Below are 13,075 nucleotides of genomic sequence, written 5' to 3' on the forward strand. Positions count from 1 at the left end.
CCCTCTCATCTTAAATTCTCTGACTTTGTACCTACATTAGAAACAATTATTATTAGTAAGATGGTGGAGTTCAAATTCTGCCACATTCAAGTTGGCCTTCCATCCTTTTGAAGTTGTTAAAATAACGTACCAGTCAAGCACTAAAAACACAATTGAAGTATATAAAATGAAGTACTGGTCACATACTAGGAGCCATGTTATTATTGGCTGTGTGATAAGAAGTTTTGGATTCAGTCCAACTGCATGGTACTTTGGGCAAGTGTCTTCTATTAATAGCCCTGGGTCAACCAAAGCCTTGTGAATAAATTAGGCAGATAGGAGATGAAAGAAGCCCACTATATATATATATATATATATATATATATATTTGCATGTGTATAAATTAGTATATGTCTGTGTGAGTGCGGTTGTCACTCCAGCGCTTGACAACTGGTGTTGGCTTATATACTTCTGACTTAGAGGTTCAGCAAAAAAAGACCAATGGATTTAAAACTCAATTTAAATAAGCTCTGTGGTTGATTTGTTGAACTAAAATCTTTCAAGTTGGTGCCCCGGTATGGCTGTAGTCCAATGACTGAAATACATACAAGATAAATGATATCATTTTATGATCATTTTAATGTCCATTTTCTTGTGCTAACTGCAGTCTGGTGTTTCTCTCACAAACAGAATATTTTTAGCCAACCATCTCTGGCATCATTTTAAATATTATTCTATTGTTCACCCTAACCTTACAGTACATGGCTGGCTCCCAAAAGGGCAAAGAGATTAAAGCTGTCTTTGACAGGAGTTTAAGGATATCAAAAATAATGCCAATGCATTACTATTTGGCATTAGAGCTGGGACATACAAAGCTTTGACTACAATAATAAAATAAGACTGCAAATAAAATAGAAGAATCAGATAGAATATTCTGAGAGTGGATTTTAATGTTCAAATGAATTTGTGAATCAAACTGTCAATAACAACAAACAAAAGACTCCAAACACGATATTGTAAATGAAAATTGTGTTGCGTTCTATATAAGTAATAAAACATTGAAATCTTCATAATGTAGCCACTGTCCTTGCATATTATATAAGGACAGACAGCATGAATTCATTTGAAGTAAAATACAAGCAAAAGAAAGAATTATCTGACCAAAGGAAAGAAAGTGACTCTAAAGGCATGATAAAAATTTTCTTTCTTTTCTTTTACCTGAATTGCAGTCACTTTATTTTTACGTAGTTCATTTATATTATGCTTCTATCTCACTCTTTGTCTCTTTATTTATCTCTGTCTGTCAGTGTGTGTGTGTGTATCATTATTGACATCATCACCGTAATTTAATGTCTGTTTTCCATGCTAGCATGGGTTGGGGCAGTTTGACAGGAGCTGGCTAAGCAGAAGACTGCACTGCCTGTATTGGCAGGGTTTTAAGGACTTCCTAACACCACTCACCTTATATAAGTATGTGTGTGTGTATATGGATGGATAGATAGATAGATAGATAGATAGACAGACAGACAGACATAGGCTCAGGCCTGGCTGTGTGGATAAGAAGCCTGCTTTGCAGCCATGTGGTTTGGTTTCAGTCCCACTGTGCATCTGATTTCTACTATAGCCTCAGACTGATCAGTGTCATGTAAGTGAATTTGTTAGATGGAAACTATTTGGAAGCCCATTCAGTGTGTTTTTCTGTGTGTGTGTGTGTGTGTGTGTGTGTGTGTGTGTGTATGTACGTATGTATATGTGTGTGTATGTATATATATATATATATATATATATATGTTTATGTGAGTGTCTTTGTGCCTTGTTTGTCAAACTCCCACCACTTGACAACTGGTGTTGGTTTGTTTATGTTCCTATAACTTAATGATATGGTAAATGTGACTGACAATAAGTAGCAGACTTACAACAAAAAAAAAAACAAAAAACACAAATACTGGGGTTGATTTTTGGGGGATAAAATCCTTCAAAGCATTATCCCAGCATGGTTGCAGTCCAGTAACATGCAAATGAAAATAGAATTACAGGCTCTGATGAAGTTATAAAGTGTTACTCAGGTACTCAACTACAAGTTCACTGCATCTTATAGCAGAAACAACTGTAAACTAATGAAGTTCATAAGATAATTGGTTATCCCTTTGTCATCTCATTTCCTTATTGGTGCTCTGTACTTGATTTACGCTTTGTTCTGAAGCATACATGTATTGAATTCTACATCAAGTTATTAGTCTTGCAATGCCCAAATGAAATATTAAAACACACACACACACATACATACATACATACATACATACACACACATATATATATATATATCAATATTTGCTTGTCTTCCTTATCTTTCTCTCTCACCCTTACTCTCTCTCTCTCTTATTTTGTATAATTACCTGAAGAAAAATACAGCTCCTACAGTTGTACGATGTCCATCTAAATAGCCATTCCTCAAAGGACCTGGTAAACCGCAGTTAGTTTCTGAAATAATGGGAAAAAAAGCAAGGGAGTGTATCTGATGCTTACAATGAAACACACTTTAAATATTTAGATGAAAGAACTGTAAATAGAAACAGAAAAATGAAATAAAAACTAAGCAAATATACAGAAAAAAATGAGAAAATAGTACATTGATTTAACATAAAGACTGGTAAATAGTAACCATTTAGCTCTGGTAGGGAAAGAAAAAGATTTTTATTGCCAAATCTCAGAGTAGGTTTTAAGATACATATGATCACAAGACATCTGCAAGGAAGATATTAAGAGAAAAAAAATGATAGACAATACAATATACATATATATTATATACATGTAACAATATAAAGAGTCACTATTGACATTATTCAGGTAAAGGATTTTGTTGTGGAGAAAATATTATTTAGTAACTTAATGTTCAAGATGGGGAGAAAAAAACAAAACAAGAAAAAACAACATGGGTATTGCAGATTAGTTGATTCAAACAGAGCTACTAAAACTTATAAAACTTTATATATCAATAAGAGAGCTGAGAGCAAACACTTTAGGGAAGTGTTCTACATGCTACTCACACACACAAATAATTATACATGCATGCATGCACATAAACATATCTCGGAGAACAACTTGACTAGAGACTATGTGTGTAAAAGCACACTGCAAATGACATCAGCAGATTATCATACACTAGTGTTTCAGCTTATGTTTGCTTTCTCAGTGATATATTTTCTCTCTCTCTCTCTCTATATATATATATATATATATATATATATATATATATATATATATATATCATTGTTATTATTATCACCGTTTAATGTCCTCTGGTTTGTCAGATCTTCCTAACTGTGTAACTCATGCCAGCATAGAAGATGGCAGTTATTTAGAGATGATGATATATAATGTAAAAAATAATTCGTATTGTAAATGGTTATATGTAATATGAATGTGGTAGTGGCTAGTTTTGACTGAGGTCACAATTGAAAGATATTAGAGGTGTGTGTGTGTGTGTGTATGTGTCTGTGTGCACATGCATGCATGCACATGTATGTGTGTGTGTGTATGTATGAGTAATCAAAGAATAAAAAGTTGAATATTAAATGACATGGAAAAAATATTTTTATGTGAGTCATATAAAATAATTCCTAATAAAAGATTTATGATGGCTGAGGATTTGAGGCTGAAAGTCTCTGGCTGGTGTGAAAGAAAACAGAGAAGTTTGACTGACCACACTAACATATAATAATAATAATATATATATATATATATATATATATATAAAGCCTGTAAGTCTAGTCGAATTTAAACACCCGTGTCAGACAATATATATTACATGACAAGAAGAAGGTATAAAAACCAAATAAATCTTCCAACAATTTATAATTTTAATTCCCAAAATAGAAATGGTGACCTGGACTTTGTTCATCGAATCTAACCCAAGAAGAGAACTTGTACTAATGTAATGGCTATGAAAAATTCAATGCATGAGTAAAAAACAACTGAATACTGCAACCTTGTTTTCTTTCTTTCTTTCTTTGTTTCTTTGTTTCTTTGTTTCTTTTTTTTTAGAGAATGGCATGTTAAAATGTAATGCAAGGGATGAAAGGAGAACCAATACAGTGAATTTCAAAATATCTACCAGTCCACAGCAAATAGTATAATACAAATTGTTCAAAAATCCAGTTTCCCCTTGTATAATTTCTATTCTGTGCATTTAACACTTCTATAAATCTTATCCTCCTTCCATCAGATAGAATTTCTTTCTGAAATTCCCTCCATTTCCTTTGGTGTGGTGGTGGTGGTGGTGAGGTAGGGGTGGAGTGGAGAGTAAACAGTAAACTACAAATGCATCAATCTCACTTGTTCTGAGAAGTCTTACAAAAGAGCCAGGACTATTACCCTCACAGGAGGCACATGGCTCAGTGGTTAGGGTGTCGGACTCATGATTGTAAGAGTGAGGCTTTGCTCCAGTCCACTCGGCTGGCAAAAATGAGTAATCCAGTATCCTGTCATGGTGGGGGAATTTATATGCTATGGAAACCAGGCTTATGAGTCAGCATGACTAATGAAGGTAACCTTTATTAACCTCACACATAGAACTAAACAATGAAAGAAATACAAACATAAATACATAAAAATAACAAATACCAACATTCTTTATTGAGACCTGCTTTTGAATGATTTTTCACTCAAAACCTGACAATATTAACATGTTTTACAAGTGAAGAATATTTTTCTTTATAGTAATTCATCAACAACTTATACTTTATACCAGGGGTTAGCAAACTTCTTATATCATTGGTCTCTTCATGAAATCATTTATAACTTATTGACACCCAAACATGTGAAGTTCTAAAATAAAATTCAGAGGTATAATTAATAAAACATTGCTTGATTTAAAAACGTTCTTTTGATTCATAACTACTTTTTAAAAAGAAATATTTAGAGCCACATAGGGAAATTGGTAGAGAACCATAAAATTTCAGTCATATCATATTGATATAGTTGGAATATTTAATAGAGAATGTGTTTCAAAATAATTTCAAATGTTTATTAAATCTTTGCAGAGCCACATAAAAACCTCAGGGGGTCAATACTGACCACTGGGGGTTTTATGATCTCTGTTCTATACTCTAACTTCAGATCCCCAATCTATACTGCATCCCCAATCTATACTGTGTCCCCAATCTATACAGCGTCCCGAATCTATTGGTTTCAAGTTGTGGCACAAGGCCAGCAAATTCAGGGGAGGGGATAAGTTGATTATATCAACCCAATTGCCCAGTTGGTACTTATTTTATTGACTCCAAGAGAACGAAAGGTAAAGTAAACCTTGGTGGAATTTAAACTCAGAACATCAAAATGAATGAAATCCCACTAAGCATTTTCTCCAGCATGCTAATGATATTGTCATTTCACCACCGTACTTCTATACATTATACTAACACACAACTCACTTTGATGATGAACGCTGGATAAAAAATTTCATTGACATTGAACATAAGTCTGTGTCAAATTTGGTAAACAAGCTTTCAAGACATGCATTTAATGTACAAACACTAAATATACACTAAATATACACACATATACACACTGAATCATCACAGAAATGTATGGAAGATAAAACAAATTAAAGACCAAAACAATTGCTTTACAAGTATACAAAGGTAATATAAAGAATTGCAAAAGGATTGAAGTAAGTCTATAAATCCTAAGATATCTGAATGTCTGAGTTAAATTGTTGTTATAAAGATTATCATATCTTCTTAGATTATCTACTTTGTTTAGAAAGTATATTTACAATATTAATATGTACACTATATTTTGATCTCCATTACCATCAGATATCTTATTCCTGAATATGTAGATATAGATGGGTTTGTCCCCAGCTGATTGTTAGTCTGTATTCAGTTTGGCATCTTTTACATTACATATCTAGAAATAAGATAAGCTGGGGTGACTGGAATGAACCATCCAACCTATTCCAACATGAAAGACAGATGTTAAATGATGATGAAACACATATACACACCCATACAAACACACACACACACACACACACACACACACATACACACACATATATATTGTATATGTTTTATACTCTGAATGTTAAATTAACAACTAGGGAAATTATATTTATATAGATTAAAAAGTTTTGAATGGTACAACAATACAAACAATGGGCTATATACCTGTTGTAATTTAGTCATCCATCGTCTGATAATATTTCGGAATAAAATTCCTTCTTCAGATATTCTTAGATGGAGTCACTGCTAGCTGTTGGAAAACTGATTATAGCAGCAACTCCATCTAAGAATCTGAAGAAGGAATTTTATTCCGAAATATTATCAGACGATGGATGACTAAATTACAACAGGTATATAGTCATTTTTTGTATTATAGTGCATTGTTGTACCATTCAAAACTTCTTATTTTTTACATGCAATATACAATGCTTCAAGCGAACTACAATACTCTCCTATATTTATATGCACATCACATTTGTGTGTCTGTTTTCATTGACAAATGAGAGGAAAAAGGACTCAAACACGGATTATAGCTTATTAATTTAGTCAAAGTTGAGGTTTCTCAGTGATTATTTGAAAATCACAGCTTGAGAGAGAGAGAGGAAGAGAGAAAGAGACAGAGAGAGGAAGAGAGAAAGAGACAGAGAGAGAAAGAGAGAGAGAGACACACACACACATACATACACACTTGTAAAACTGGTAAGGTTTAGGAGCAGGAAAGGCATTTAGAAGTAAAACAATGCCTCAGTTATATTTGTTTAAGCCAGTATGAGCTTGAAAAACTGGACAAAAATGAAACAAAAATATATATAATGTGAGTGTATAGGAAAAAATATGATAAACACATGCAGATTATACAATTTTTTCCCCTCAGCATGTTTCACCATTGTGATTTTTTTGCACCTTCAGCTGTGGACATTTATAGTGCATTGGGATGCATATCCACAGTGGTTCTTCAGGGGAACACTTTATTACATTCTTTTACTCTATAAGGGGCTCTAAATTCAATAATAACAGTTGTACATACATTTAAATGTACAAACAGGAGCTATTATATCTTTTATCTTTTACTTGTTTCTGTCATTGGACTGTGGCCATACTGAGAACCACCTTGAAATGTAATAAAAGGTAATTGTATCAGCCATGAAATGAACCCAGGCCACACCTGTGGTGGGTAAGCATTCTAACATATGTATAGTTTGATTACTGTTAAGTTCAGCAATTGAAAGTATTCACCATATTTGAAAGTAAACACCTTGTCCAATGCTTAAATGAGTCAATGAGACCCCAAATTTACCCAAAACCAAACCAAACATCTTAACTTGAACATGAAACTAGAGTTACCCTTAGAAATAATTGAAGTTACTCCATATAAAGAATAGACAAACACATGTACTAACTGACACATACAAACACATGAACGCATGCACACATACATGTGCACATGCAGACACTCAACTATACGAAAATTTTGGCAGAAATCTACTTGTGTATGCACAAATGGATTGGTTGTATTTATTAAGTTCAGTACTCCAATATTCAACACTATTCATTATATATATATATAGTTGTACATATATGTAGAGATAAATATTCATAGAAACTAGCTCACACACAGATATATTGTGTCTATATATAACAAAGAGAAATTTAATTAAACAGCTAAACAAATACATAAATAATTTGAAGGACTCTTTTTGATAAAGGAAACAAAACAAATGTACCAGAAAATACAGAAAATATATGGAAAATACAGTAAAATGAGAAAGAAATTGAGAGAGAATGATATCTACAAGTGATTATATATGCATATATATATATATACATATATATATATATATATATATACATACATACACAATAATAATAATATATATGTATGTGTGTGTACGTGTGTGTATATATACATGCGTGCATACATACATATATATATATATATATTTATATATATGATATAACTTATTAGGAATCAAATCGACAAAACATCATAGGAAATAGATATACATTTTATATTTCTATTTTTGTGGTATATCTAAATTTATACATGAAAGAAGAAAAAAAAAACTGACAAAAAAACAATAAAATATATATATAAATATATATGAGAAATAAACATTTTTTATGCTTGACATTTAATATTTTACATATTATTATTATTATTATCATCATCATCATCATTGTTAATATTATTATTATTATCATCATCACTATCATTATCATTATATCATCATTATTACTATTATTATTATTATTATTATTATTATTATTATTGTCATAGCTGTTGTGGCTATTATGTTTTGTATATTTTTTCCCTAACAATTCGAACTTGAAATAATTGCATGTATGTTTGTATGTTCCATATGAATTTCATCTATTTTCGTACTTTTCTGTCTGGCTTGTGGATTATCATTATTATTATTATTATTATTAATATTATTATTATTATTACTGTTATTATTTTCAATGCAGCATTTCACTATATATCTCACCAATTTAATCTCCTGAGGGCCGTAGGTTATACAGTGTGTAATTTGTTTGAAACGCTTTTGATTATATGCATTATTATTATTATTATTGTTGTTGTTGTTGCAGAAGAGAAGTTGGTAGTGTAGGCAGAAATGCTGAACTAAATATCTTGTAGCAATTAGTTCTTCACCTAACATTCTGAGTTCAAATTTCGTTGAGATCAACTATATCCTACTTCTCCTTGAAGATGGTAAAACTGAGTACTAGTAATAAACTTGGATAGATTTGATCTATTCTATGTCTTCTGAACAGAACAGTGGTTATTCTGCAAATATCAGAAATCAATAGAGATGCAGGTATAGCTGTATTAAGATGTTTGCTGCATAACACTGCAGTTTCAAGTTCAGTCCCACTGTGGTACCTTGAGCAAGTGTCTTCTTCTATAACCTCATGATCATGAAAGCCCTGCAAAAGGATTTAGTAGACAGAAATTGAAAGAAGCTTGCCGTACATATATACATTTACAAGCACGTGAGTGAGAACCTTATAACATGCATATAAGAGCTCTAATGTTGTTACTTGGCTACCACATATCATATGTGGGAGAATATTCCAGGGCCAGATACACATGTGAAATTCATTTTTACATTAGACTATTACAAGAATAATATAACACTATAATAGAGCATTATAATGAAGGCTCATGGCTCAGTGGTTAGAGCATTGAGCTTACAATCATGAGGTTGTAAGTTCAAATCCCCAACCAGGCTGCATGTTGTATTCTTGAGCAAGACACTTTATTTCACGTAGCTCCAGTTCACTCAGCTGTAGAAATGAGTTGCGACATCACTGGTGCCAAGCTGTATTGGCCCCTTTGCCTTTCCCTTGGATAACACTGGCTGTGTGGAGAGGGGAGGCCAGTATGCATGGGCGACTGCTGGTTTTTCATAAAACAACCTTGCCCGGACTTGTGCCTGAGAGGGTAACTTTTTAGGTGCAATCCCATGGTCAGTCATGACTGAAGGGGGTCTCAGCATAGCATTATAAAGAGTGTTCATTTATAAAGATTGTTGAATATAAACTCAGCAATTTAAAGCTGGTGTGTGGTGCAGAAACAAATGTTGTGATCTGCAATTAAAGCCTGTTATCCTCCATCCTCATGTTGTATGTGTGTGTGTGTGTTTGTGCCTCTGTCAAGAAATCATATGGTATTTGTAAATGAGTGTCACCATTATACAAGCAGTGCCATCTGTTTCCAATCTTCAGTGAAAATGTTCGGTTGTTACCTTGTTTGGAAACAAGTGATGATTGGGAACAGGAAGGCCATAGAAAATCTGCCTCATCAAATTCCATCTGACATTAAAATAATGAGGATAATGATGTTTGATTATGATGTATGCTTAAAATTGTTTCCAAGGAAGGTAATTACTCCCCTTGGCCAAACAAATTTTTATTAAAGACTGGAAAGGAATGACACCAATCATATGAGTGATGTTCACAGTCACACAATCATAAGACAAGAAGACACACACACATACAGGCTTATACATACATGATGACAGTCTACTCATTAGACAAGCATGACTATTGCTGACTGGTGAGTGTTGCCTACACCTGCGCAAGGCTCTCAGGTCTAGTACAGCTTGCGCAACATCATAATGAATCTCACTAGCAATAACAAAAATCTCAGAGACAAGGAAATTGTAAGATATCCAGCTCAGAAGAGCAGAAGGTTTTATATACAAATTAACTTTCTCTTAGAAGGTTATCTTAACAAAGATCAGGGGCTTACTGTGCCCTTAGACACCAACCTGAGTATTTCTATGTCTTGTCACTCACACACACACACACACACACACACACACACACACACACACACACACATACATATGAATGGTAGGCTTCTTTTAGTTTCTGTTAACAAACTCTTAACCACATGGCTATGCTTGTGCCGATAGCCATTGTTATATATAAATCTGTAGGTATAAACGTATAGAAATGAATGAAGAATGGGTTAATATCTCTATATAGAGTAGGAGAATATAACGTGTGTGCATGTGTGTGTGTCTGTATAGCACTGCTCATAGAGACTGAATGAGCATTAAATTTATTAATTTGGCATGTATCTTCCCCAAGTGATTATTCTCTGAATGTATCTGCCTTGTGCAATCCAAAAGGATCAGTAACGCCATCAGGACCAATAAATCCACAGCCAATGTCGGCAACGGCACAAAATTTAGGTATACGTGTTGTGAATCATAACACTAACACACTAATTGCAACAAAGCTGTTGTCAGAATGAATTGCACGAAAGCAAAATTAGCAAGTGTGTGGAGTGATGATCATGATGATGGTGGTGGTGGTGGTGATGGAGATGTCACTAACCTAAAGTACAATAATATAAGAAGATGGTAAAGCTAAAACATTCTCATCCTCTGATCCTATCGATCTCTGCAGAAGCAATCTCAGGTATGATGACCACGGTTTAGTATAAGAACTAGTTCTATTGATTGCAGTCTTGAATGGACAGATAGAAGGAAGGAAATGAAACTCTGAAGACAATGAAAAAGAGAAGGATAATCAATATGATCACGTGTGTTTCTAATTATCTCTCCATGTTATTCCTTGTAATTCATTTCAACTCATTATTTATCTTCTTTATCATCATCATCATCATTATCATTTAACATCTGTCTTTTATGCTGGCATGGGTAGGATGCTTCAACAAGAACCAACAAGTAGGAAAACTGTGTTGAGCTCCAGTATCTGCTTTGGCATGGTTTCTATGGCTGTTTGCACTGCCTAATGCCAATCACTTTATCCTTCTCTTCTTCATTGCTTAGTGAACACCTAATTTGCTGTGCATTAGAATCGAACTGAGAGCTATGTAGTTGTGAGGCAAACTTCTCGACCAAAAAGCTACGTTTAATTCTATAATTAAATATTTTGATTCAGTATTCACCTGTCTCTAATGAAATAGATCATCTTCTTAAAAAAACTCAAAGAGGAAAGGAAAAGGTATGAAATCAGGTGTGAGTGCATAGAATGTGCCCATTTTGCTCTCAGATGATTATGATAGCTGAATAATATGAGAGATAAAGTGATGAGTGTAGGAATAAGTTGTGGGGTAAGTTTGATGGGGGCAGTGAGAATGGAGGTGTGATAGAGTTGTACTGAATACTATTTTTCAAGGCACCAACACTAGTGAATCTGCTATGTAATATGCAAGAATAAAAAAAGCTTCCCTTGACGGGGGGGGGGGGGGGCTATAATAGCGAGGGAGGTGGATGTATGCAAGATATTGAAAGGTTAAAGTATGAAAGAATAGGTCACTTTCTGGCAGGGTTGTTCTGGTTCTTTTGTTTTCAGTACTTTCAGCTTGCTGTGCTTGAGAAAACCCAACCATCACAACAAAATTGATATCCTAAAACTACCTTGTATGTATGAAGCTCTGTCCACCTCCATTCGCATTGCCCCATCAAGATTATCCCACAACTTATTCCTACACTCATCACTTTATCATTGATATTATTCAGCTCTCATAATCACCTAAGAGTAGAGTAGGCACACTTTATGCTCTCACACCTGCTCTCATACTTTCCTCTTTCCTCTTTGAGTTTTCTAAGAAGAGGATTTCATTAGAGATGAGTGAATACTGAAACAGAATATCTAATTATAGAAGTAGAAATAGCTTCATGGTCAAGAACTTTGCCTCACAACTACAAAGCTCCCATTTCAACTCTAATGCATAGCAACTTTAGTGGTTTCTAATATTGCCATTGAGTCAACCAAAGCCTTGAAATTTAGAAAACTGAAGCTGTGATGAAATTGAACCAAGGGACTCTTACTATTTTTGGTTGGTAGACATACAAGTATTCAGGCAAGGTCTTACAACTAAAGACATACATGTATTCAAGTAAGGTTTTCAATCTTAGGACATACAAACATTCAGCAAAGTCTTAAATTTAAAGACAACTTCCTTCCTTTCTTCCAAGAGTTTCAAAGATCTTGAAGGGAATCATGGGGTGGTGGGGCTACTCTTCCTCTTCTGATGAAGCTGATATTTTTAGGTGATGAATTGGTATAGAGTTATTTAGAGCATTGAATAAAATGCTTTGCACTATCTGTTCTGACATTTGAAACTCTGAATTCAAATCTTGCCAAGGTTAACTTTGCCTTCTATTTTTTCAGGTTCAATAAAAGAGAGAAAGGTACTGACCTAGGACAGTGGTTTTGTAGAACTGAATGGCTTGCGGTATTTATTCTGCTTCTTTGCATCCTAAGTTCAAATCCCACCACGGCTTACATGAATGGTTGACTTAACCTGTCATGTAGTACAACACTACCAATCTGCTATTTCAGGTGCTTTTAGTGGGGTCTATTCTGTTGCTATCATTTGGGACAGGTCTCTGGTTTCAAGATAACTTACTCCCTCCCTCCTATTAATCTCAAAGGTCCTGTAAAGGGTTATAGGTACTATTTTCTTTCTTACTTGACTAAAAGATGACAAAAAAAAAAATTCAAAAATTATCATAAAGTCATTGAGATATTGGTTTATGGAGGGAAAATTATTGATGAAATATAGCCAAAAGTAAAGCTTCTCACTCAGAAAATATCTTTTCATG

The 13,075-nt window shown here is 33.7% G+C and overlaps 1 protein-coding gene across 1 annotated transcript in view; it reads right to left on the reverse strand.

Moving 5' to 3' along the window:
• LOC106883993 (protein lev-9) overlaps positions 1 to 13,075 on the reverse strand; it is a 693,982-nt gene that overhangs the window by 191,466 nt on the left and 489,441 nt on the right. The window contains exon 11 of the mRNA XM_089358252.1: positions 2,376 to 2,460. Within this exon, the coding sequence (XP_089214378.1) occupies positions 2,376 to 2,460 (85 nt within the window). The remainder of the gene's footprint in view (positions 1 to 2,375; positions 2,461 to 13,075) is intronic.

Source organism: Octopus bimaculoides, chromosome 10, assembly GCF_046866305.1.
Source record: "Octopus bimaculoides isolate indiv1 chromosome 10, ASM4686630v1, whole genome shotgun sequence".
NCBI lineage: Eukaryota > Metazoa > Mollusca > Cephalopoda > Octopoda > Octopodidae > Octopus > Octopus bimaculoides.